Below are 27946 nucleotides of genomic sequence, written 5' to 3'. Positions count from 1 at the left end.
GTACATAAACTATTAAAATGTAATTAATTATTAAGAATTATTAAGAAAATATTGATACAACGACGCATAAAAGGAAACCCACTTGGACACAAGGAGAGCATGCAATTTATTTATTTAAAAAATACACATACATAAGTTGTTTAGTTCCATTATTTACATATGGATGTGTTTATGAGAAAACAAATAATTTAATGAATAATTTGAATACCTCCACCTCATGATTCAAACTCTTTAGCCCAGGGTTGAACTAGGTCTTTTATGTTGAAAGTGATGCTTTGGCCGTATGTGTAACGCTGTGCTAATAGTAGAAGTACAGTTATTAGAGTAGTTATTTGTATTTTAAGGGATTTATTTCAGTACAGTTGTGTGATGGTATCATGACTAGACTATGTGAGCTGAGTGTCGGGGTTGAGTGCAGGTATGAAGGGTTTTGGTCGGCTGTGGATGTGTGGCTACAGAAACCTCATGTAGTGAATAAGCGGCTGTGTGGAGCTACTGAGAGTGAATATACAGCTGTAGAGAGTGATGGGCTTGGAGCTGTTCTGTGTGGACTGACTGGTATTAATGTTCAGGATTTACCTCAGATTTTGTCCTTCCTACACCCTGAGTACCACACTGTTCCAACCTGGAGTGTAGGAGCCAGAACCATCATCCCTAAAGTTACCAGCGGTGGAGCTACAGTGTATAAAGAGATCATAGTTAAAGGTCAGGTACCTTACAATTACATTTTCAGTATTTAGCAGATGCTTTTATCCAAAGCGACTTACAGTACTGTGACAGTATACAGTCTAAGCAATTGAGGATTATGGGTCTTGCTCAAGGGCCCAACAGTGGCAACCTGGCAGTGGTGGGGCTTGAACCAGCAACCTTCTGATTAAGTGGCGGCTCCTGCCAAATCTCTCATGGGGGGTCAATTGTTGCGATGATGGCCAAGGTGACTCGTTCAATGGGAAAATTAAAGCTTAAATAATTAACATCTTAAGTCATCTGTCAGTTTGCCTTCACAAATAACTTTGAACATGGAGAGAGACAAGCTTTACCATTAATCATAAAATTAAGTAAAGCCTTCACCCTAACAATTTAATTCAGTCTTCATCAGATAGCATTTTATTTTAGGTGCAGCAGCTCCAGAATAAAGATTGGCATCGGGGCTGATGTGCAATGAATAAAGAAGTACAATTAAACAATTGGTGAGATACAATAAGCGCAATCACAATATAAAAATGACATTACTTACTTGTAATTTACTTGTTACTTATATGATTTAACCCCCTTTGTAGATACTTGATGTTTAAATTTGGTCTGGGTGGCCCTAATTCTTTAGTTGCTCATTTATCCTGATTACACGATGGAGTTGCTCCGAACTGAGGTAATGGTAGTCATGGTGATGAGATCGCGACACCAGGTTACGTGTGACGCAAGCACGTAAGTGCGAGCCCTCCCGCAAGCCATTCAGATTGTATTGCAGCACCTGCAGTTAGAAAAAAAGAGCCTTAACATGAGAGTCTATGAGAGCAACTCGGGGTGATTTTCAGTTAGACTGAAGTCGCCCCAAAAGGGGCGGTACTGTACGGAACACAACTCGACGCTGATTGGACTACGATATTCCGAGGCAAGACAGAATCCAGAACAGTCACAGCTGTGATAGAAAAATGTCTCCCCTTTCGCCCTTTGGTGGTGTGTCGCCAGATCGCCCTAAGGAACGAGCCGCCCCTGTTCTGATTACTAGTACCTTAACCACTAGGCTACAGCTGCCCACAACTTGCTGAACTAAATCAGTATGGTTTCATTGTTGGTTTTTGTTCCATTTGATGGTTGGTTGTTTCACAAATGTGCGTTTACTCTTAAGCATCAGGGGCGACACAGTGGCTAAGTGGGTAGCACTGTCGCCTCACAGCATTATGTATTAACTTATTTTTAGTCAGAAAATCAACAAAACATACAACTTAAGTGTCCAGTTGTTTGCATGCAGCTGCATATTACTGAATGGTAATTTATTTTCAATCCTCTAGATTTAAATGGGCAAACAGTGACATTTCTTCCAACTGAAGAAGACAGTCAAGGTCTCGTTATTCTACAAAAAAGTAACATCTATCAGATCCAGCTTCAGGAAAAGTCTGATGATTGGTAAGTGCCATCTCAAACCACAGTAATAAGGTTTTGATAGAAACACTGCACACTGGATGCTGTGAAGTGTTTACAAAGAGATCTATACCTGAGATTGGAGGCACTGATGATCACATCGTTTCATCTGGCTGACCTGCTGTATTGACATGGGTTCAGTTTATATGTATAGAATTACTTGCACAATTTGTACTTGATACTTTATACAGTAATAGAAAGGGACCACTGTAGGACCATTGTTAATCATATATGATTTGGGCAATGCAGCATTTTCAGCATAGCGGTAAAACGGACATGGAAGTTTTAATAGTTTAATAGCATCACTAGAGGTTGTTGAGCGTGAACATACGAGGGTTCTTCAAAAAGTTTCCACACTTTTTTTAACTCTATTTATTAAGAATTTTGAAAACAAATGACATCACTAGAAAAAAAACCCGATGAATTTCTCCCAGCGTCATACCAACTTTTTAATGCCATCAGCAAAAAATGTTTTTGGTTAAGGGCGTAGCCACTGATGCACCCCTGCTTTCACATCACCATCACATAAAAATCTTCTTCCCCTTGAAGCTTCTTTAAGCGGTCCAAAAACGTGGAAAAACGCTATATCTGGACTATGACCTCTCTATCAGTCTCTCAGACACAACCAATTACTATTTCTCATAAGACCTTACATATTCACATAAGTTTGAATTAATGATTTTGATTGGTTGGTCAGCTCAGCAGTGACATGGAGGTAAATGCCTCTGCACTAGTAAAATTCTTGTCTGCAAAACACAGACCATTTCATTAGCATTGTTGTGTAAGGAATGGTCTTGCAAATAGATAATACCTGGTCAATGATGGTCCTTTTGTGAAGCGTTTTTGCAGATGGACAGAATAGAGTGGGCTGATACACTGTGCATAGCAACACAGATAACACCTGTAATCAGGAACTGTATATTTATAAAGTGAACATATGTGATGGGAGTTATTGTAGAAATTATTGATGAGGCGCTTGGGTGGTGCAGCGGTCTAAAAATGAAGCGAGGGTGGATCTGGCTATATGGCTCTGTGTGGGTGATGAGAAGTGGCCACAGATTGAACATGTGTCAGAGGGGGCGATCAGACTCTCCTTAATCAGATCAGGGGCTGTGCAAGTGGCAGATGTTTTGCAAATGGGAATTGGAAATGACTAGACTAGATCCATATTATATTTCCATCTGCAATAGTAGCAAGCAAATATAGCAATGGCAGTAGCAATGCTATCAACCATGTAGCAGCTGCAAATACTGTTAAAGTCAACGATGTGCGACAGCGATTGATATTAAACATATATTATACTATACTTCACATAAAATACCATATATGGGAGCTGCTGAAAGAAAAAAATTGGCTGACTTGATGAGCTTTCGGGAGCACAGAACGTTATCACAGCTTAACAAGAACTATAATTTGTTAATTTACAGCAAACAAATTAATAGTCTATTTTATTCTGAATCCTCACTGTTTGCTCTATTATAGCATTGTGGTTAACCTGTACTAAAAGTTCTGTCTTCTTAGGGTTCTGTCTCTTCATGCGTTCACTCCTGATGAGTGGCACAGTGATGGTGTGACCTACCCCAACCTGAACTGGCTTTCATCACAGCTTCTCCCTAAACTGGCATGCTGGGCCACGCAGAGCAAAGCTCCCGAGTTCAAGAGTACTCTGTCTCTTATTTCAGTTGAGAAGTACAGCATACTCTACCAGCAGCTGAAAAACAAATACAAAGAAATGGTCAAGGTGGGTGCTGGTTTGTTGATAACCTATTGGACTTGATTTTTTACTCGTATTTCCATTTGCCTAATCAAAATTAGGGTAAAATTAATTTATTTGTTTCTCTCTCTCCGACTTCAACACAACTTTAAGTTTTTGTAGGTTGTCTAAAAATATTGCAGAATCTGCTTGGTCAGAATGTTTTCTTTTATTAAATTGTATCGCCACCCTTCTTATTTTTATCCTCAAACCCAGCACTGGAGAGAGCACTGACGAGTGCACTTTCCAATAGATAGGCTGTCTGGCCATTATTGTTCCCTTGTAGACATAGCCAATTTTGTCTGTGTAGCACTGCTGAGATTCGAACCCCTAATATCAGTGGTAGTGGGCTAGCATGATCTACCACTGTGCCACCCAAGCACACAACTGATACAGTAATCCTTTTGGGTTAAATCAGGGCTTGATCAATTCTACACTGTAAGCAAACTGGAATAGAGTTTTTTCGGAACAGGACGGACACCAGTTTTCCAAGCAGTTTCAGACTGGGCATTTATGCCCAATTTGTGTGCAATTGCTGCTTTCTTACCCACTTGAATCTGAAGAATCTGGTACCTTAAAACTCAATGTCTTTTAAATCAGAAACCAGTCCCAGAACCAATTGACGTCGAGTTTCATGGTAACTTAATTTTAATTTTCCCACCACTTTATCCTGGTCAGGGTTGCAATGGGTAAGGCTTCAGTGGAATCACTGGGCGCAATGAAGTAACACACCCTGGATGGGACGCCAGTCCAACACGGGATCTTGGCCACCCCCAGCCCACTTTAGACATAACCAATCATGTCTGTATGTAGAACCCTGTGCAAACCCTGGATCCCAGCAGTAGTGGGCTAGCATTGTTTACTACGGTGCTATCTGGGCACTCAAGTTGTCATTATATTTTGTCATATTTAAATGACTGTGTGCCAGCAAAGGTCAAGACACCTAAAACCTTTAAGTAAGTGTACCCTTATTTTCTTATAGGTATGGCCTGAAGTTACTGATCCTGAGAAATTTGTGTTTGAAGATGTTGCCATTGCTACATATCTCCTGGTAGGTCTAAGCTTCATCTTTAAACTCTGTTGCTTATAAACATTATAAAGTGTACTTTTTTTTTAGAGCAGATCATGTTCAGATCATACCACTTTAACTTTGTGCATTATTCATTTATTGTTTGCAATATTATGCCACAGTAAAGTGTTAGAATGGAAATGAACCTTGCCTCTATATCCCTGCACAGGTTTTGTGGAGTGAAGAGCGTGCTGAAAATGCAACAACATCCAAACAGTCTTTCGTGGACCTGGGCTGTGGAAACGGATTGCTAGTACACATTTTAAACAATGAGGGAGTATGTCAGCACTGTCTCTTAATTTGTCTAGCTGTTAAATTATAACATAATTTACCATATGCCCCCAGTCCAGTCTGTGAACTAACTTTGCCCTGTAGGTCTTTTAATCTGCCAAGCTTTATCCAGCTTGAAAATCAATGTCATGGTAGAAGCCAACTGAAGACGATAATAAATCCTCCACGATTTTTCACCCCAACCTTTTTTAATCATATGCTGGATTAGAAATGAATACCCTTCACAGTCACTACTGACATTCACGCCTGGATGCTATAACACAATTATGCACAGTAATGGTAAACTGTGTGATGCTCTTGGTTGATTTTAGTCAGGCTAAAGCACTCACAGACTCTTGTTTTACAGCACCCTGGAAAAGGCATTGATGTGCGCAAGAGGAAGATCTGGGATATGTATGGGCCCAGTACACACTTAGAGGTAATATACTTTAACCAGTGTACAGCTGAAGTCATTTGTTTGCATGCACTTGTAAACGTGTTCATCTGTAGGTGACAGATCTGAGACCAGAAAAAACATAAAATTTGCTACTGAAAGACCTCAAAAATCTATAAAAGTGAAAAATAAATATAAACTTAAATTCTTGAATGAGCTTGAGCTCAACCATCTTTCATACACATTTTATTTGAAATACATTTGGATTATATTGTTGGCTCAAGACTTGAATGTCTAATTTCAGGGTTTTCTTTCTTTTAAATTAACTAAACGTTTGTCATGGATTTAGATCCATAGTAGGGGACATGAATGTGGCTGTATTTAAACACCAACTGGGCAATAGCACCTATGCAACTTCGGGTCCTGAGATCATCTGTGTAAACACAAATTTAGAAATACAAAGTACTTTGCCAAGCATGTGTAGAACACCCAAACTGTCACCTTATGCTAGGAGGACATTTGTCCAGATGAACTCAAGAAACTACCAAAACAAGAAATATAAAGCTGCTAAAATACAGCTGTCATTTCCACTTTATATCACCTCAGGCTGCTGCTGGTGGTTGTATAATGACCTGGGACTGTTTTGGAGAACTGGGGCATTGCAATATATGGACAAAATCACTGAAGGCAAATGCGGTAACACGGATAAGACGCCAATCCATTGCAGGACCTTGGTCACCTCCCCTCCCCTCACCAGACTTAACCGATAAGGTCTGTATGTAATGTTGACTCCCGCCCAAGCAATTGCACAGCTCGGGATTCGAACCATGCATCCCAGCTCAGGGGCTAGTGGGCTAGCATCTTTTCAGAAATATATTATTTATAACACTGTACTTTAAAAAGAAGAACTGAGGTTTTTTTTAATGCCAGGCCTCATGGGAACTAATGTGCTTTTAGAGTGGGTACTCCACCATTGGTGTCCTTATTGTGTAAAAACATCACTGAGAGACACGTGTTGTTACATGCTGAGAGGAAAAATGGAATGTCTCCAAAAATAGTTGTGCTTTTCAGATTTTAGGATGCTTTGTGTTGTAACACACTGTGATTTATAAATGTTGCTCATATGTGCAGCTCTATGCTGTTTCTGGGTAATGTTGTCTCTTTAGGCTTTACAACACTGATACAATTAACACTAAAATGATTCAATTAATTGCCAACTGTGTTTTACATTACTTACATAATCACATCTGATATAAAAAATACATGTTTGGTTACTATGAATCAATTGCTTGAAAATACAACATGCCATTTGGGTGGAACAGTTGTTTAATGTGTTGTTTAAGAACATTAATTATATGTACCTGCTTTCTATGTGGATTTAACAGTGTATAAATAAATCATCATCTATCACAGAAATAGATCAATTATTTTCTTAAAACCAGACTGCTAGCAAACCTTAATGCATTGTTAATAAATAATGATTTAATTCTGTAACTACATGATAACACAACCCCATCAGCAGCCTTCTTATCCATCTTCAGCGCAAGACGAGCAATTTCTGCTGTCATTACACCTTTAGCTCCTGATAATGAAATGCACTGGCTACTCCTGTCTATTTTAGGAAAAGGCAATCACGCCCAGCGCTGCTTTCCTCTTCCCTGAGACGGACTGGCTGATTGGAAACCACTCGGATGAGCTCACACCATGGATCCCCGTTATAGCAGCCAGGCAAGTCATCAAGCTGGCAATTTGGTACAAATGCTGAAGTGCCACCTGATCTCCACTAAATAACTGTGAAGAGGGTTTGAGCACTTGCTATTGCGTATTGCTGCTACTCTGTTTGAGATCTATTTTCAGGGCTTTTAAGACTCGTGTCTGGCCAGAGTTAGTTGTGTTTTACGTAATCATGGGAAAACCTATTTAAAATGACCTCAGTGTTACAGTGGAAGGACATTATGAGGTAATCTATTGTGTATCTCATGCAGAAGAGTAAGGAGAAATATGACCAGAAAAGTAAATTTTCTGTGAAGTGGAATTTTCAGGGCAACTTCATGTAACAGGGACGACATGTAGTGAACGTAATATGTTATGGGTGTGTATGGGTGTGTGGGTGTGTGTGGGTGTGTGTGTGTGTGTGTGTGTGTAGTTTAGAACAGATTAGACACTAGGTGGAGCTCTTCAGCTTGGCTCATGAGTCAATGTTGTTGGCACATGTTTTGGTAAAACTTGGCAGTGTGCATGACCAGATCGGCTTCAAAACTATTTAAATATGTATTTTATTTCGTTTAAGTTTTATATCATTACCATTTGTATTTCCCTTTTGTTTAAGGCCTTGATAAAATAAGCCTTTTGCATTTCAGGCACAATAAGGGATAAGTTTGCTAGAAAACGGTATATTATGTGTAAGGCTCTACCTAATTCACGGCCAGCAAAATCGTGTCACGGACCATGAAATGTGCCGTTTCCTGTGTAATATTCAATTTGCTGTGAAATGTAAAATTTAAGGTTTGTGTTTAGCAATTTAACGTTTTTCATTCGGGTAGTGTATTAAATATGAGGCGCAGTGTGCAATATGAGGCGGTCCTAGCAATCATACGGTAATAACGTTAGTGGAACAGACTATTCTGTGGTGTAGTGTGCAGACAGTGTTTGATGTGTGTTTACATATTGAGTGCATTTTGTTCTCTTGGGGATTCCATAGTCAAAGGGAAAGTGTGCTTCTCTACACCCATGATCATCTCTGTGCTGCGATAGTTTGTGTACAGTTTATTTCTTTCTTTATAAACTCAGCAAACTCTAAAGACACTCGGTTACACTAGAAATCGGTTAGACAAAATGTCCAAGATGTCAGTCTAAGGCCGCTACTCCCAACCGATTGTGTGAATGCAGAGGGGGGTGTTAAAACACGGATTCAAGAATATTCTTCTTTGAAAGGAAGCCATTAAGGTAGGCTATGCTGTGTGTTGTAGCTTACATCCATTCTATAATTTAATTTAGTGTTTTTTAATGACTACCGTGAAACTTTTCTTCAAAAATCCATTGTGACTCATCACAAGAAGTTCAAAAAGAACATTTCATAATGCACACCATTACCATCTACGCACACTATCTACAGTGCCTTGCAAAAGTATTCAGCCCCCTTGAACTTTTCAACCTTTTGCCACATTTCAGGCTTTAAACATAAAGATATGAAATTGTAATTTTTTGTGAAGAATCAATAACAAGTGCGACACAATTGTGAAGTGGAACGAAATGTATTGGATATTTTAAACTTTTTTTAGAAATAAAAACCTGAAAAGTGGGGCGTGCAATATTATTCAGCCCCTTTACTTTCAGTGCAGCAAACTCACTCCAGAAGTTCAGTGAGGATCTCTGAATGATCCAATGTTGACCTAAATGACTGATGGTGATAAATAGAATCCACCTGTGTGTAATCAAGTCTCCGTATAAATGCACCTGCTCTGTGATAGTCTCAGAGTTCTGTTTAAAGCGCAGAGAGCATCATGAAGACCAAGGAACACACCAGGCAGGTCCGAGATACTGTTGTGGAGAAGTTTAAAGCCGAATTTGGATACAAAAAGATTTCCCAAGCTTTAAACATCTCAAGGAGCACTGTGCAAGCGATCATATTGAAATGAAGGGAGTATCAGACCACTGCAAATCTACCAAGACCCGGCCGTCCCTCTAAACTTTCAGCTCAAACAAGGAGAAGACTGATCAGAGATGCAGCCAAGAGGCCCATGATCACTCTGAATGAACTGCAGAGATCTACAGCTGAGGTGGGAGAATCTGTCCATAGGACAACAATCAGTCGTACACTGCACAAATCTGGCCTTTATGGAAGAGTGGCAAGAAGAAAGCCATTTCTCAAAGATATCTATAAAAAGTCACCTGGGAGACACACCAAGCATGTGGAAGAAGGTGCTCTGGTCAGATGAAACCAAAATCGAACTTTTTGGCCACAACGCAAAACGTTATGTTTGGCATAAAAGCAACACAGCTCATCACCCTGAACACACCATCCCCACTGTCAAACATGGTGGTGGCAGCATCATGGTTTGGGCCTGCTTTTCTTCAGCAGGGACAGGGAAGATGGTTAAAATTGATGGGAAGATGGATGGAGCCAAATACAGGACCATTCTGGAAGAAAACCTGTTGCAGTCTGCAAAAGACCTGAGACTGGGACGGTGATTTATCTTCCAACAAGACAATGATCCAAAACATAAAGCAAAATCTACAATGGAATGGTTCACAAATAAACGTATCCAGGTGTTAGAATGGCCAAGTCAAAGTCCAGACCTGAATCCCATCGAGAATCTGTGGAAAGAGCTGAAAACTGCTGTTCACAAACGCTCTCCATCCAACCTCACTGAGCTCGAACTGTTTTGCAAGGAAGAATGGGCAAAAATTTCAGTATCTCGATGTGCAAAACTAATAGAGACATACCCCAAGCGACTTGCAGCTGTAATCGCAGCAAAAGGTGGCGCTACAAAGTATTAACGCAAGGGGGCTGAATAATATTGCACGCCCCACTTTTCAGTTTTTTATTTCTAAAAAAAGTTTAAAATATCCAATAAATTTCGTTCCACTTCACGATTGTGTCCCGCTTGTTGTTGATTCTTCACAAAAAATTACAATTTCATATCGTTATGTTTAAAGCCTGAAATGTGGCAAAAGGTTGAAAAGTTCAAGGGGGCTGAATACTTTTGCAAGGCACTGTATGTGAAAAGATTCATGAAATCGCTGTGTAAGGCACAATCATCTGTGTAAAACACAGTCAAAAACCACCTTTGAATGTGCAGGAAAATAATTGTCACTTAACAATAGTCTGCCGCTGTGTAATGATTTAATTTCGGCTGTAGTCAGTCCATGTTTCAGCTTATTACCACCAAAAATGTAAGTTGAGTTCTCTGTGCAAAAGACAAAAAAGGACCCCCCAGATTGTTATCAGCAAAGGTGCAAAAGCCAACATCTGCCATGGAGTGGGGCTACATCAGTGCCCACAGCATGTGTGATTTTAGAGAGACATTTTTTGGCATCAATGTGACATATTTTCCTGGTTATGTTAGCAAGACAATGTCAGGCCTTGTTCTACATGTACTACAACAGTGTGGCTTTGTAGACACAGAGTACATATGCCTGATTGGCTTGCCTGCAGTCCAGATCTGTCTTTTATTGAAAATGTATGCCATATTATAAAATGGACAATCAGGCAAGAGCAGGAACAGATTGTTAAGTATCTGAAGTCTTAATCAAGAATGAAGAAAAATTCCACTTGCAAAACAGCAACAATTAGAGTATGTTGCAGGCATTACATTTGAAACATGTTTATAGTGAAATACAATTATACAATTAAGGTAGTAAAAACACTGGAATCTTTTTTTTATTTTTGTCATTTAATTATATGTTCAAGTTTCAATTCTTTTTATTTGTAATGTTTTTTACAAATTGTCTTTTTTGTATATTTATATTTTTCTGTGAACAGATCGTCCTACTCCTGCCGCTATTTTGTTCTCCCCTGTTGCTTCTTTGACTTCTGTGAAAAGTACCAGCGCAGGCAGTGTAAGAAGTCTCAGTACAGAGAGTACATAGACTTCATTAGTGAGGTCAGTGAAGCATGTGGCTTTAAAACCGATGAAGACTGTCTGAGGATCCCCTCCACCAAACGAGTAAGATAAACAGACTTTTTCACTCTTATATATGCCGTATTTTTATATTCCAGAAAAAAATATTTGTAATATTAAGGTTTTATGTTCTAATTATTTATAATTATATCCCATTATTTACAGTTGCAGAGAAAAGGTTTTTGAACATTTTGAAATGACCTTAATTTGCATTAAATTGGCAATAAATGGAAAATGTATGTGAACCCTTGTATTTAAAGAGGAAACATTTGTGTTTAGCCATTTATGTATATAAGAAAAGGCTGTTTATGCCACAACTGTGAAGGGAAAAAAAATGCTTGTTCTTTCATTAAAACCATCAGTGTAAAAAGAAGTGGAAACAGCACCCATGACACGTCTGCATCTTCTGTAATGAATTATGTTTTTTCAAGTTCTATTTTACTGCTCTGATTCTTGGATCAGAGACCAGTTTCTCCTTTCATGAAACAGACACAGTGATGTTGCTGATTTAGTTTGCGTTGTCTTTTATTAAATAACAGCCAAAAGTCCCCATTGATTACTTCTGAGGTCTAAGGTTTCTTTAATGAACAGCATTGTGTCAGTGGGAATTCATTTTTTTATTTTATTTTCATCAACCACTTTGTGGTCACTAACTGGTGAACTCAGTAATTAGGAGAGGTGTAATACAGTACTATATAAAACACAGAAAACAGTCTTAGTCTGCTTTTTTTTTATACCAAAATCTTTTCATGTGACCCAGGCCCAATCAATAGAATGTTACAACTAGTGAGCTCTCTTTTAACTTCAATTTCCAGTTGCTCTTTATGCACTGAAATTCCTCCAGATTTCTTAAATTGTTTGATAATATTATGCACTGTAGAGGAAGTAATTAGCAAATTCCTTTCAAATTTTCTTTAAGGAAGATTGGTTTTAAACATTTCAATATTTTTTTTACACATTTGTTGAAGTGGAAATCCTCTGATTGTCTATGCTCCTCAAAGACTTGTTTGTGGATACTGCTGTTGTACCAAAATATGATTAAAATCACCTGTTGATATCACCTGTTTGAAATGACATATGACATCAATATTTTTACTTAAAGTGATCACCTATTAGACTCGGCTCATTCTTTTTTTTAATGCATTTTCTCCCCATTTTCCTCCCGATTTAGAGCATTCAATTTTGTCTTCTGCTGCTTAGAGATACCAGATTGCATCCAAGGAGAGCACGTCGCTCTACACGCCTCTTCCGACATGTGTACAGCCCTCTTCTCGCCCCTGCATTCTGTCTCTTCCGCCAATCAGGGTCCTTACACATCGTATGAAGACCCACCCACCCACACATAGTCCGGCCCCCACCCTGCAGATACGGTGACCAATTAGTATCTGCAGGCACTGCCAATCATGCCCGCCAGATGGCGCCCAGCCGACCGGTGGCAACACCTAGTTTCAAACCGAGGAGTTCAGAAACTCTGTGCTGGTGTGCTAGCGGAATATCCCGCTGCGCCACCTGGGCGCCGACTCGGCTCATTCTTACACTTTTACTTATTAGTGGATGTTCTTCTTAATCTGAGCCTGGGACCAACACTAAGTGTACACTGATGCCCCATCCCCACCCCAGTCCTTTCCGAAATGGCTACGTTCATGTTTTGCTCTGCGCTTTCTTAATTTGTGAGCCTAGGCCGGGATTTGAGCAGTCACACAGGCTCATAAGCATTTGTATAACAAGTACTGCTTAGCAACCCAAATTCACCACCTTGTTTCATTCATGCTTAAAATTGATTGTCGCCATATATTATTACTTGTATTAAATGGTTTTTCAGGGTATGGTACCTCTGCAACCTTCAGTCTCATTGCATTAATTGGAAAACCTGACAGCTATGAAGCATGCCACAGCGCAAACCTTCAGTAATGATGAATTATTTATGTTAGGTCTGACCTAAAATCTGAAATAGTACAGCACTGTCTGTCAGACAACCATATATTTCCCTGGTGGTGCCAAAACACGTATCCTGCTTTGTCAAGAAAGAACAAGTCGCTCTCAAATAACACTGAGGCCTCAGCATGTTACATCATGTTTTTTTCTGCAGGTCTGCCTCATTGGAAAGAGTAGGAGTTATGAGCGATCAGAAGAAGAGCTGGCTGAGGTGAGAAGAGCAGACTACATCAGGAACCGACAGGCCTCATACACCAACTCCACTTATGTCACTCAGGAAGAACACAGTGAATTTCATCAGCAAAGAGATGAACAAATTACCAATGCAGATCATGACTGGGGAAGGGGCTTCCAGCCAAGGGAGAAGATTGAGACAGTAAGAAACTGTGCAGCTCTACCTAGGGACTTTGTAGATAGTGTGGTCCTAAAGGTGGCAAGTGCATTGCTGGGACTCTCTGTGGAGACGAGAAAGGAGGAGGAGGAGGAGGACAAGTCAGATGGAACTAAGTGGAACACTGGAGGTGAGAAGAGCTTGGCATTTCTTTTTGTGAGCTATGAGTCATGGTGTGGTAATTTTGCACAGTGGTTTTAAGGTGATGATTGCATTACTTAAGGAGCCATGGAAATGATTTAATAAGAATGGGGGCCTGCAGAGGTGGAATTTTTTAAAATGGTAATATGTCTCATTTAATACAGAGAACTAATAGCAGAAATGTCCAATTACAAAATGATAGCAGTCTATTCAAAACTATTAAGATTATGCAACAAATCTCACAAGTAGTGAGTAAAAACTAGTAGTACATTAAGAAGACATCTAATCTGTGAGCTTTATTATAAAACCAATTAGGTAATACAAGTCCAACCATCTTGGTGTTGGAACAGGAGCATGTTTTTCACTGTGCTATGGGGTATCACTTATCTTTTATCAACACTTAATAACTATTTAAGGATTTGAGACAACAAATGTAATAAAAAAAATGTATATTTTGCCATTCTTTTGTGATGCAAGTCTCATTTTCTTATAATGCAGCACTTTTTTAAAGGATAACAGGTTTGGACTGCAGGCAGGCCGATCTGTCCCCCACACTCTGATTACACAGCCTTGCTGTTGTGAAGTGCAGTGAATAGCTTGGCTTTGGTAGCTTAATGGTTTAACTACTAGACTAGTGATGCCAATGTTGGATCCCTAATCAAGGCCCTAAATCATCAATCTTAGTTGCGTTGGATAAAACCGTCTGTTAAAAGCCACTAATTTGAATGTAAACGAAGTTGTCATCTTAAAAAAGAAGTCATCTAGTGGGCAGCATCAGTGTTTTTGGACATCATGAATATTTAAATGATATTATTCACAATAGTAGGTGAATTACCAACAGTGCTTCTCAATGCGTTCAATGAAACGTTGTCATTAAACTGTTGTATTATTAATATATATATATATATATATATATATATATATATATATATATATATATATATATATACAGTGTATCACAAAAGTGAGTACACCCCTCACATTTCTGCAGATATTTAAGTATATCTTTTCATGGGACAACACTGACAAAATGACACTTTGACACAATGAAAAGTAGTCTGTGTGCAGCTTATATAACAGTGTAAATTTATTCTTCCCTCAAAATAACTCAATATACAGCCATTAATGTCTAAACCACCGGCAACAAAAGTGAGTACACCCCTAAGAGACTACACCCCTAAATGTCCAAATTGAGCACTGCTTGTCATTTTCCCTCCAAAATGTCATGTGATTTGTTAGTGTTACTAGGTCTCAGGTGTCCATAGGGAGCAGGTGTGTTCAATTTAGTAGTACAGCTCTCACACTCTCTCATACTGGTCACTGAAAGTTCCAACATGGCACCTCATGGCAAAGAACTCTCTGAGGATCTTAAAAGACGAATTGTTGCACTACATGAAGATGGCCAAGGCTACAAGAAGATTGCCAACACCCTGAAACTGAGCTGCAGCACAGTGGCCAAGATCATCCAGCGTTTTAAAAGAGCAGGGTCCACTCAGAACAGACCTCGCGTTGGTCGTCCGAAGAAGCTGAGTGCACGTGCTTAGCGTCACATCCAACTGCTGTCTTTGAAAGATAGGCGCAGGAGTGCTGTCAGCATTGCTGCAGAGATTGAAAAGGTGGGGGGTCAGCCTGTCAGTGCTCAGACCATACGCCGCAAACTACATCAAATTGGTCTGCATGGCTGTCACCCCAGAAGGAAGCCTCTTCTGAAGTCTCTACACAAGAAAGCCCGCAAACAGTTTGCTGAAGACATGTCAACAAAGGACATGGATTACTGGAACCATGTCCTATGGTCTGATGAGACCAAGATTAATTTGTTTGGTTCAGATGGTCTCAAGCATGTGTGGCGGCAATCAGGTGAGGAGTACAAAGATAAGTGTGTCATGCCTACAGTCAAGCATGGTGGTGGGAATGCCATGGTCTGGGGCTGCATGGGTGCAGCAGGTGTTGGGGAGTTACATTTCATTGAGGGACACATGAACTCCAATATGTACTGTGAAATACTGAAGCAGAGCATGATCCCCTCCCTCCAGAAACTGGGTCGCAGGGCAGTGTTCCAGCATGATAATGACCCCAAACACGCCTCTAAGACGACCACTGCTTTATTGAAGAGGCTGAGGGTAAAGGTGATGGACTGGCCAAGCATGTCTCCAGACCTAAACCCAATAGAACATCTTTGGGGCATCCTCAAGCGGAAGGTGGAGGAGCGCAAAGTCTCGAATATCCGCTAGCTCCGTGATGTCGTCATGGAGGAGTGGAAAAGCATTCCAGTGGCAACCTGTGAAGCTCTGGTAAACTCCATGCCCAGGAGAGTTAAGGCAGTTCTGGGAAATAATGGTGGCCACACAAAATATTGACACTTCAGGAACTTTCACTTAGGGGTGTACTCACTTTTGTTGCCGGTGGTTTAGACATTAATGGCTGTATATTGAGTTATTTTGAGGGAAGAATAAATTTACACTGTTATATAAGCTGCACACAGACTACTTTTCATTGTGTCAAAGTGTCATTTTGTCAGTGTTGTCCCATGAAAAGATATACTTAAATATCTGCAGAAATGTGAGGGGTGTACTCACTTTTGTGATACACTGTATATATATTCATTGTCGGCTTACATCATAAAATTTGTCAATTTATTTACACATAAATTCTGCCCTCTTTTCCTTTTACGAGAAAATGGCCTGAAATGGGTTGCAGTTTGTCTTTCGACTTCACTCGCAAAATCCGCGATGGGACTGAAGCTCCTAGTGATTAAGTGACTAATGAAGTGTATTGCTTTGGCAATACGAATGTCCCTATTTGTCATGCCAATAAAGCTTCTTTTGAGTTTGAGTTTGAGAAGTGACGGTGTAGCACTCAAACTAGCTGTCAATCAAAACGGGATTCAGCCTTTCCACTGATCCTCCATTCATCTTGCAGAAGCTCAGCGTCCAGACCCGCCCACAGCTCCATTCACCCCCAGAGATGCTCAGCGTCCGGGGGCGGGACAAAATCGAGCCATTTATCCAATGACCGGCGAGTTTCGGAGCATAAAAAAAAACCTCAACGCAGTCCCATAGAAGTGAAGAGACGCTCAGCTTCTGCGGGCAAATGCAATGACGCTACGGGAATATATGAGTTAAGTTAAGAAAATCGAGTCGATTTGTGATAATTAGCTGATTCTGAACGAACTCGTCTTCGAGATGAACGTGTTCAAACGCATTTGTAGTCAATGAAATGTTAACACAACTGTACATATTTGACCATTTAATTTTGGACATTTTAGGGAAAGCTGAGCTTCTCTTGCAGTCTTAGAGAAATCACCACTGATATATACATATATACCTGTATATTGTTTGCTTATAAAGTTCTGAAATATTAGGACCAGCACTGAGATTCTGAACTCCCCTGTTTGAATCTCGGCTCTGCTACTAGTCGGCTGGACGCCCTCTTGCAGGCATAATTGGCTAATGCCTGCACCAGACAAAATTGGCCTTCAGTCTGCTGGGTGGGAAAAGACCGAATTAAAAAAAGGGTGGGGCTGTGTAAGGATCATGGTTGCACAGAGGTGGAGGAGCACAGGGATCGGGGCGTGGCTCTCCCTGCGCGGAGCCGACCTCATGTGCAAATTCACAGAAGTGTGGGTGAATAAGAAGGTAAGACTGCGCACACACTGGAGGGAGTGTGTGTCAGTCAAGACACCCTTCCTTGGACACCTCAGGGCCCCAGCAGCAGATTGGCTACGTAAAATTGGGAGAAAAGGGGGGGGGTGCAAAAAAGGAAATAATAATACAAATTTCCGAAATGTTACCAAAAAACTATTTTTTTTTCTGAAAGGTATCTATAGATTAGTGATGCATTATAAAACCAGAACAGGTTTCTCAGTTATTAAAACACCCTGTAGCTAAAATATGCTTCCCCCTCATGCCTATTGGAATTAGCATGAGTACCGATACTGGTATGGGGTATTTGCCCGATACCGCGCTCATTAACTTGTACTCGTACTCGCAAACGAGGCTCCGATACTAAACATCCGATACGGATCGGTCGGATCGAGTTGTTGGATAGTTCACACTTAGCGATTGAGAGCCGAGTTTTGATCGCTGAGCGAACGCCGAGTTGCTCCAGAGCCGGCAAATCTAGCGCCGACCAGTCGCCGAGCGAAAATCAGGGCACAAATCGTGTAGTGTGAACTAGGCATAATGCAGCAACGTGCACTAGGCACACGGTATCGGATGTTTAGTATCGGAGCCTCGTTTGCGAGTACGAGTACAAGTTAATGAGCGCGGTATCGGGCAAATACCCGATACCAGTATTGGTACTCATGCATCTCTAGTTAGGACCTTTGTGCTCTTGTCTGATGACATGAATTTACAGGTCGAATTTACCACAGAAAATATAAATTCCACTAAAATGTATGTAATTTAGCTTTAGCTCACTGACCACAACCTATGGCCTTTTTCCACTACATAAAGTGCCAGAACATTTCAGGTTACTTTTCAGGTTACACAATCACTTACTCCTAGGGCAGTTTGGAGGAGCTAGTCCTCCTTATGCATGTATCTGGACATAGAATATGGCAAATATGTTAAGCATGAGCTAATGGCTGCCAACTGCCAAGTTGCGTTTTCCATCACTTATACTTATTTGTAATGCGAATGACCACCTTTCAGAGCTCAGTGCTCCAGCACACATTTCTGGACTCTATTATCTTACAATCTAGTAATTTCCAATTCCTGGTTGTGAAATTGCTGCTGCTTGAGTCCAATCTGTGGCTGCGTCTTATCACCTCTTGGCGTAGGGTTCCCACACAGAGCCGTATCTCGTATGAAGAGCTACGGAGAGTAAACCTTGTTGACAGATTAAAATAGCAGTGTTCTCAGTAAAGTACCTGCTTGTTGCTGTGTGTATGAATTATACACTCACTATGTTTTATGCATAGGATGTATTTATGTAACGGTATTTCAAGAACCTCTCAACAACAGAGGGTTTCTGCCTGCTATTTTAAAATGCCCAAAAGCATGCACACTAGGGTGCAAATTTGCCAATTTCTTTTTGACTGCTAACCAACTGGGCGGCAAGGTAGTCGCCTCACAGCAAAAAGGTCCTGGGTTTGATCCCCAAATGGGGCGGTCCGGATCCTTTCTGTGAGGAGTTTGCATGTTCTCCTCGTGTCTGCGTGGGTTTTCCTCCGGGAGCTCCGGTTTCCTCCCACAGTCGAAAAACATGCAGTCAGGTTCATTGGAGACACTAAATTGCCCTATAGGTGAATGGGTGTGTGTATGTGTGTGTGGGTGTATGTGTGTCTGCCCTGCAATGGACTGGCTCCTCGTCCAGGGTGTTACTGTGTGACTTGCACCCATTGAAAAGCTGGGATAGGCTCCAGCACCCCCCTGCGACACTTATTGGATAAGCGGTTAAGATCATCTTTCTTGACAGTTAACCGACAAACTTGGTGTCCCATCAAAATATAAATCACTTGTCTTTAATAAAGCATATTTGTTGGTTTCAAACTGACAGCCTCATTTTACAAATGTGGTAGTAATTTAAAATAGTATGAGGAACATATGTAAACACTAATATTAACACTGTTCAACAACAGTTCATTGCAAGGACTAATCAAGGTATAGAAATACAGTTGGTATCTTGAAGCTCTATGTTCCTGTTAACATAGTGTAGTTATTATGAAGTAATTAACAGACTTGTTTTTATACTGGAGCATGATGCAAAATATTATGCAATATACTGTTGCAAAACAGCTTCCCTGTTTCTGGTTTCCTTCTGTAATAGTTCTAATGATGCATAACAACAAATTCATGAAGATTTTCTGTTTGGTTTAGAACTGTATTGTGCATCTGAATACAGAACATAAAAGGTAGTTATAGGTGAGTCAGAATTTAACATTGCTTAATTCAAATCCAGCATTAGCTGTTAAGTAATACCAATGTATTACTTTTGACTGCCAGCTTTAACTGAGCAATGACTTATTTGTCAGTTATCAATCATTAGCATTTCTAATTCACACTGTATGATGATAGCGGTGTGAGAGCAGACTAGCAAATTGCACTCAGGGATTTTGTAAGCTATGTGAAAGCAAGCAACTGTCACAGGCATTCAGTTGTTGTTTTTTTGTCAAGCTAATTATGTTAAGTATGTTATTTTGTTACAATTTGTCCACCAAGTTTTTCCATCCTTCTGGCTCTGTGAGTTTAAATCAATGCTATTATTTATCACATTACATTTAGGAAACATGTATCATATTACTTGGTGATGGCATGGCCTGAAATTATACTACTAGCCACCCAAGCATGTACAACCCCAAATCAGAAAAAGTTGGGACGGTATAGAAAGTGCTAATAAAATAAAAATGCAGTGTTCCCTACATTTACTTTGACTTTTGTTCGATTGCAGACAGTTTGAACCTGAGATATTTCATGTTTTGTCTGCTCACAGCATTTCATTTGTTTATATACCTCCATTCCTGCATTTCAGGCCTGCAACACATTCCAAAAAAAGTTGGGACGGGGACTATTTAGGGCTAGTATTGAAGTGAAAAAACTACATAATGATGATTCCAAAGCTGATTTTGGTGCAAAAGCAGCATCCAGGAAAGGCTGAGTCTTTGATGAGCAAAAATGATCAGAGGATCTCCATTTGTCCACAAATATGTGAGAAAATGATTGCAATGTTTAAAAACAATGTACATCAAAGAAAGATTGGAAGGGATTTGCATATTTCTCCCTCTACAGTGCATAACATCATTAAATGATTCAAGGAATTGAGAGGAATTTCAGTTCGTAAAGGCCAAGGGTGCAAGCTTAAGCTGACTGCCTGTGATCTTCGATCCCTCAGCTGGCACTGCATTAAGAACCGCCACTTAACAATAGCTGATATAACCACATGGGCAAGGGATTACTTTGGCAAACCTTTGTGAAGCACTATATACGGAGTTATATTCACAAATGCCACTTAAACCTTACTGTGCAAAAAAGAAGCCTTATGTTAACCATGGGGTTGTATTTAAAAAATATAAAAACATTATTCTTGGCAGTAAACATATCAAGAAAAATCTATGAAAATGTTAACTTTTTATAATGATTTCACAAATTATCCGAGCATTGAAGACAAAAGCATTATACCACTTCTTTCATCCTATTATTGAATACCCAGTAATGTAACTGGTAATGTAACTTCGCCATGGAAGAAGGAGCCAGAAATTATGTTTACACAAACAGTGAGACTCCATTCAGCTTTTTGCTCCACTCAGCCATAAATACCCATTTGTAGCTCTTGCTTTAAAGGCTGGCTCTAAATGGGCTATTGATATTGTATTAGCCCCGCAGATATTGTTATGTCTGGCGTCAGGGATTCTAGGCTTTTGTCTCCCCATTCAAATTATGCAGCGATTATGTATTCAGCAATCCAGCTTGCTTGGTACCATTTTCCTTTTCTTTGATAAGCTTTACCAATACTGGAATATAACAGGAGTGCAAACAGGACTTCAGGTAGAACACCAAAGCAGGATTTCAGGTGTCAGAAAATAAAATGCACATTTAGTATATGTGCTGACCTTCTGGTACTTGTTACAGTTAAATTATCTGTAGAATTCTGATGTTATCAGAGTGCAAAGAAGTTTCAGATTCTCTACTGACATTTAAAGTGTCACAGTGAGAGATCATTAGGTTTAGCTGTCAACACTTCGGATGACCGTTTTCTGTTCTGCAGCACAACAGAAAAACCAAGTAGCACTTGTTACTATAGCAACAAGTCCTAAGCCCAACGTAACCCCCAGAATCTATTGGTCACTGAAGTAGAAGGAGATTCCTATTGCTTTTAGGTTTAAATATTAGGCATTGCTTGTCAAAATCTATGGAGAACTGAATTGTTTACAGTTATAAATGTTTATAAATTGTAAGGTCACTTATATTAGACTTATATAACTACTTTCTTGTGGCCTTTATGCACTTTCTACAGAAAGAAATGTCCTAGAACATGCCAAAGTCTGATTTTTGCTTCGTCAAGAGGGCTTCCAAAAATCAGCCTGGTGTGTTCATGGTTTATCAGTATTGTAGATGGCATGTAATATCCATTAAGCTAGAAGCAGCCTAACAGATAGGTGAACAGCAATGGCAAGAAAGCACATGTTGTGTTTAGTCTGTAAACAGTGCAGTTCTCCATAATGGTACTTGAGAAGAGTATAATTGCCCCTTGACTCTGAGAGGGTAGATGGCTTTTCGATTTTAGATATAAATTGAGACTTGAATTGAGCAATTTGGGCTGTTGTTGAGATATATGTTAAAAAAATGATTATAGCTTTACCTTTCGTTGTAGTTTTATTTAAACAGAATAATCACATTGTGTAAAGTCAAAACTCTTAGCTACATCTTTACAATTCGTATTTACAGTTATACATTTGGCAGACTGTCTTAGCCAAAGTGATTTGCATTTAAACATGAGACAGAATTCAAGCAGTTAAAGTTTAAGGATCTTGCTCAAAGGGCCAACAGTGAGGGCTTGGTGATGGTTGATCTTGGACTTTTAACCTTTTGATAAATATTTGATTATATAAGTATTTTGATTATATAAGTAAATAAATGCTAAATTCATTATAAATAATACATTTTCATACATGTTTTGGGTTAATCCTAACCCCTACAGTTTAAACCCCAGGTCTTACAATTAACCTGCAACCTCCCCCCTGATTAAAACCTTTATTTGACAATCTGTAGGACCCCCAGCCTTTAGATCTCACTTTACGACTCTCTTAGCCATTCTCCAAATTCCATTTTCAGGGCATGACAAGGGTTCATTGGCAGTCAACCTGCATTACATTAGGGGCTTAAAATGGTTGCACTCATTTGAGCAAGTTCCTCTCGGTTGAAATACAGTGACATAAAGGGTCTTGAGGGTACTTGGTACTAGATAGCGTAGTAAATAAAATGTGGCCGCTGAGAAATCTGGCAGGCTAAAGCATTTTAATAGTCTAGCAATGGATTGGAATGAAGTCCCTGTAGCTTACTGACAGAGGCAACCTACCGCTAGATGAAGTTTATTTTCCTCTAATAGTGGTGTGAAATGTGTTTGTGTTGTGGTAGGGCGTGTAAGTGTGTTGCTGTGTGGCTGTAATGACGTGACAGTATATTGCTCCATTTAAAGCATGTCGTCCTCGTCTGCAATTACAGTGTGTGAAAGGTCATAATTAAAAAACCTTGATAGGGTTTACATAAGGTAAGGCTTGTTAATAAAACCATGTACAGTGGTACCTTGTAACTCAATGTCCCCTAAACTCAAAATCTTTGAAACTCAACACCCTTTGTCAAGAAATTTGCACCCTTAAACTCAACGTTGCCTTTAAACTCAACGTGTGTGTGACTGCTGCTTTGTTCAGCGCTCGGCTTGAGCGGTGTGATAAAACGTCATCAAAAAGCGAATATGAGACGAATCTGCATTTATGTGGAATAAGTGTCAAATTCACTCTGAAAGCTCCACATGTATCTGTGTTTACTGGATTTTCCTCCTGTCTCACTTTTAAACTTGTGTTATAGCTCGGTGTTATGAGAAATTGTGAGAATCAGCTTTTCCGAGAGAGTCTAAAATGCTTATCGTTAAAAAAGCTTAATGTGACTTAATGTATTAAAAGAACGACATAGGAACACTAAAACGTACTGCTAATAAGTTCTTTCCACTAAATTGTATTTCAGTGTTTCTTATATTATATTTGTGTTATTTTCAGTGTATAAGTGTCAAAAACAACTCCAGTATTTTATATTAGCCTAAAATATATGTAGTTCCACGGGACCATGGAATGCATTAACAGGTTTCCCATACATCATTATGGGGAAAAAATACCTTAAAACTCAACACTTTTTAAACTCAATGCACTCCCAGAAGCAATTAACGTTGACTTTCAAGGTACCACTGTAGTACAAATTATTAATGCTGGATTTAGTAACAATAAGTCATATTTAAAGACAATCATAGAACTTGCATTGATGTCCCAGAGGAAATCACAATAAGTGTAACTTAAGCCAAGACTAAATATGTGACTCATTCGCCCCCTCACTAGTATCTTCCCTTCACTAATATACTAGTACCCCTGTCTTGTGCTCAGTATTTATGAGTAATACTGTTCAGCTGATTAGAATGAAAACAATTGGTGTCTTTTGAACTTGACTTCAAAAACTCCATCAGCATTGCTGTGTCTGATCCACTCATACCAGCACAACACACACTAACACACCACCACTATGTCAGTGTCACTGCAGTGCTGAGAATGATCCAACACCCAAATAATACCTACTCTGTGGTGGTCCTGTGGGGGTCCTGACCATTGAAGAACAGGGTGAAAGCAGGTTTTAAAGGTATGCAGAGAAACAGATGGACTACAGTCAGTAATTGTAGAACTACAAAGTGCTTCTATATGGTAAGTGGAGCTGATAAAATGGACAGTGAGTGTAGAAACAAGGAGGGGGTTTTCATGTTATGGCTGATCGGTGTATAATGTAATATTTTTATGTAATTTATAAATTTTTCTTGTTACTTTTTTAATACCTTTCTTACAATCCTATACTAATCTATTGGATGATTTATGTATTGCTCAGGCTCACTTTCAGTACGTGAGGTAGCTGAGATGCTGGAACATTCCACCTTGCAAACATTGAAGAAAGAGTGTGGAGGTCTTCAGACCCTTCTCAAAAACAACCACCAGGTGTTTAGAGGTATGTGGCACAATTCCCAACTGAACTTCTACCTTCTCTTTGTTTTGTAGCCATGTTTGATTCTTGACAGCTGCTGTTAAGCTTCTGTCTAATGCAGATGCAAAAAAATGGGACATTTTGGCAGAGACTAACTCGAGACCTTGATGGGATATTGGAAAACATTTTTCATAATACACAATTAAAATCAGATGGTAAGGGATGTCAATTAAAAGATCCGGAAAAAAAGCAATTATTTGCTGCGTAGTTTAAGTTCATAGTTTAGCCCTTGCCAGAACTCCTTCATATCTGTTTTGAGCACACAAATGCATAGCATATTTTTTAGTATTTCCTGAAAATGAAGAATATTTCAAGTGTGTCTTCAAGTTGATAAAAATAGATTTTAATGGCGTATAATGAAAATGGCAGACAAATTAGATTTATGACAAATTAGATTTATGTGAGTCAATATCCAGCAAACCCCTGCATTTGCAGGAATTTTGAGAGTAATCTTTTTGCTTAATTCTGACTAATGCTTCTATATAGCATTACTTGGATGGTAGTGTTGGTGCGACACGTCTCCGTAGCCCTGTAGACTCGTGTTCGAACCTTGTACCTGCTTACAGTCTGGGTAAAATGTTTGCATGGATTTTCTGCTCTGCTTTTCTGCTACCTGTCAAAAACATGGCAGTAGGTAGATGTGTTACTCTAAATCATTCCTAGGTGGGAAGAGTAGGTGATGTTCAGTGTCCTACCTCATGACCAGTGTTTTCAGAATAGGTTTCACTATTCACTAAGTAGTATTGAAATGATCAAAACAGTAAAGAATAAAAGAGCATTTACATGGCATATTTAAAAATAAGAACTGATCCAATCAGGGACAAACAGCTCTATTATGTCTATCAGTTTTGTTGAAATACTGTTTAAACTGGCCTCTTAATTAGGAACACATACCATATTAGCAATCATAGTAGGTGTACGGTTAGAAACTAGAGCTACTGTGCTGCTCAGGTGGCGCAGCGGTAAAAACACACGCTGGAACCAGAGCTGGATCTCGAATACATTGTATCGAATCTCAGCTCTGCCTGCTGGCTAAGACTGAGCAGCCACATAAACAACAGTTGGCCTGTTGTTCAGACGGGCGGGACTAAGCCGAATGGGGTCTCTTTCTCATGACTGGTGCAATTAAGACCTCTGCTGGCTGATTGATGGTGCCTGCACAGAGATAAGAAAAGAGTGCTCTCAGGGTGTGTCTCTCCATACACAACGCTGATCTGCACTGCACTCGTCAAAGTGCAGGTGATAAAATGCATACGGCATGCTGCCCACGTGTCGGAGGGGGGCGTGGGTTAGCTTCGTTCTCCTCAATCAGAGCAGGGATCAGCATTGGTAGAGAGGAAGCATGATGCAGTCAGGCAATTGGACGTGCTAAAAGGGAGAAAAAGGGCAGAAAATGCATAAAGAAAATAAATATAAAAAAAGAAACTAGAGCTACTTTCTTTAAAGTTTTAATCTTTATCTAATATTCTATCAATAGACACTAGATCACAGAATGCTAGTGGCTTTGTATTTTTGGATGAAACATTATTCTTCGAATGCAGCTTATTGCATCCTGGGAACACCCCAAAAGTCTTGCCATTTTGAAGATGCTCTGACTTAGTCGTCCAGCCATTAGAATATGGCCCCTTGCTAAAGCTGCTCATATTCCAACACATTAACTTGAAGAACTGACTGTTCACCTGCTGCCTAGTATATCTCACCCCTTGACTGGTGCAACTGTAATGAGATAAAAAAGTATATATTCCGATCAGCCATAAATTTAAAACCACCTCCTTGTTTCTACACACATTGTCCATTTTATCAGCTTCACTTATCATATAGAAGCACTTTGTAGTTCTACAATTACTGACTGTAGTCCATCTGTTTCTCTGCATGCTTTGTTAGCCCCCTTTCATGCTGTTCTTCAAGGGTCAGAACCCCCACAGGACCACCACAGAGCAGGTATTATTTGCGTGGTGGATCATTCTCAGCACTGCAGTGACACTGACATGGTGGTGGTGTGTTAGTGTGTGTTGTGCTGGTATGAGTGGATCAGACACAGCATCGCTGATGGAGTTTTTAAACACCTCACTGTCACTGCTGGACTGAGAATAGTCCACCAACCAAAAATATCCAGCCAACAGAGCTCCATGGCCAGCGTTCTGTGACCACTGATGAAGGTCTAGAAGATAAGCGACTCAAACAGCAGCAATAGATAAGCGATCGTCTCTGACTTTACATCTACAAGGTGGACCAACGAGGTAGGAGTGTCTAATAGAGTGGACAGTGAGTGGACACGGTATTTAAAAAGTCCATCAGCGCTGCTGTGTCTGATCCACTCATACCAGCACAACACACGCTAACACACCACCACCATGTCATTGTAACTGCAGTGCTGAGAATGATGCACCATCTAAATAATACCTACTTTGTGGTGGTCCTGTGGGGGTCCTGACCATTGAAGAACAGGGTGAAAGTAGGCTAAAAAGGTATGTAGAGAAACAGATGGACTACAGTCAGTAATTGTAGAACTTACATTACAGAACTTACAGAAGTTACATGAGTTGGTTGTTTTTGTCTGTTTCTGTTTATGTGAAAGCATACATTAGAAATGAGTACAGGCAGGAAAGTTACCTGGTATTAACCATGCAAACAGACAAAATTACTCTTTGTTTATAAATTTGATTAGATTTTTAGTAGCTCTATGCAGCAAGCAATTTAAAACAGTTTTACCTGTGCTTTTCTGGTCTAGTGGAGAAGGCATATTAAGTATAAATGCTTTTTATTTAATACTTCAGATGGAGAGTGAGCTTTTCTGAACATGGTTATTGGCAAACTGTTGTATTTTCTGTAAATGATTCACTTTCATACTGTAATCCCACTCACTGTTTCCTTCCTCTGCAGTGGAGGCTGGAAAGGTTCACATTCGCGATTGGCGCACTCAGGGCACCCAGACGAATTCAAAACGGAAATCCCAGATCTCAGGAGCGCTAAAGACTAGACTTTGTTGGTTCCACACTCATCACCCAAACGGATGCCCACTGTCCACTGAGGACTGTGTTTTTGCTCACGGTGCCGGAGACCTTCGGCCCTCCACACGTCCCTTAAAAAAGCTCAGGAGCTGACCATGACAGATGCAGAAATATTGCATTTGTAAGTATTTTGAGGACATACTTGAATTAAAATTCTGTGTGGACTCCAGCTACAGTTTTGTTAGCTGTCTATTTTGAATTATGAGCTATTTTAGGCTTCACTGTGTAAGTAATCAATATCAGGTTGCCAGTTACTTATTTGCTTTGTTTGTCTGGTACATAGATCATGACGAATACAGTACAATAAACACCTGGTCACTAAAGATCTCTTTGTATTTGTGTGTGTGTGTGTTTGTGTGTGTGTTTGCCAGAATGTACTCTGTAAATGTTAAAGGCATAAATAATTTGCAGTCCTGTGTGTGAGCAGGGTGGGTGGGGGTACAGGCCAGTGTGTAGGTTATTGTCCCTCTGCTCAAATGTCAC

The 27946-nt window shown here is 39.8% G+C and overlaps 2 protein-coding genes across 3 annotated transcripts in view; one reads left to right on the top strand and one right to left on the bottom strand.

Annotated features, from left to right (window-relative positions):
* Window positions 1–27946, bottom strand: part of rpl34 (ribosomal protein L34) — a 116816-nt gene that overhangs the window by 8041 nt on the left and 80829 nt on the right. The gene's annotated exons all lie outside the window — the stretch shown is intronic.
* Window positions 287–27786, top strand: trmt44 (tRNA methyltransferase 44 homolog). The gene is made up of 11 exons (XM_062993156.1): window positions 287–705; window positions 2013–2127; window positions 3664–3883; window positions 4878–4946; window positions 5134–5241; window positions 5602–5673; window positions 7250–7356; window positions 11114–11297; window positions 13342–13708; window positions 24300–24416; window positions 27336–27786. Exons 1-11 carry the CDS (start codon window positions 378–380, stop codon window positions 27554–27556), a joined length of 1908 nt encoding a protein of 635 aa, XP_062849226.1. The 5' UTR covers window positions 287–377; the 3' UTR covers window positions 27557–27786.

This window comes from Trichomycterus rosablanca, chromosome 4 (assembly GCF_030014385.1).
Source record: "Trichomycterus rosablanca isolate fTriRos1 chromosome 4, fTriRos1.hap1, whole genome shotgun sequence".
NCBI classification, from domain to species: domain Eukaryota; kingdom Metazoa; phylum Chordata; class Actinopteri; order Siluriformes; family Trichomycteridae; genus Trichomycterus; species Trichomycterus rosablanca.
This window is presented reverse-complemented; position numbering and strand designations above follow the sequence as displayed.

What these genes read in the sequence shown, in the direction of transcription:
- trmt44 (XM_062993156.1), top strand. Translation starts at nt 378, where the DNA reads ATGACTAGACTATGTGAGCTGAGTGTCGGGGTTGAGTGCAGGTATGAA. An exon ending in TAAAGAGATCATAGTTAAAG is followed by an intron (nt 706 to 2,012) that starts GTCAGGTACCTT and finishes TCAATCCTCTAG; the next exon opens with ATTTAAATGGGCAAACAGTG. An exon ending in ACATTTTAAACAATGAGGGA is followed by an intron (nt 5,242 to 5,601) that starts GTATGTCAGCAC and finishes CTTGTTTTACAG; the next exon opens with CACCCTGGAAAAGGCATTGA.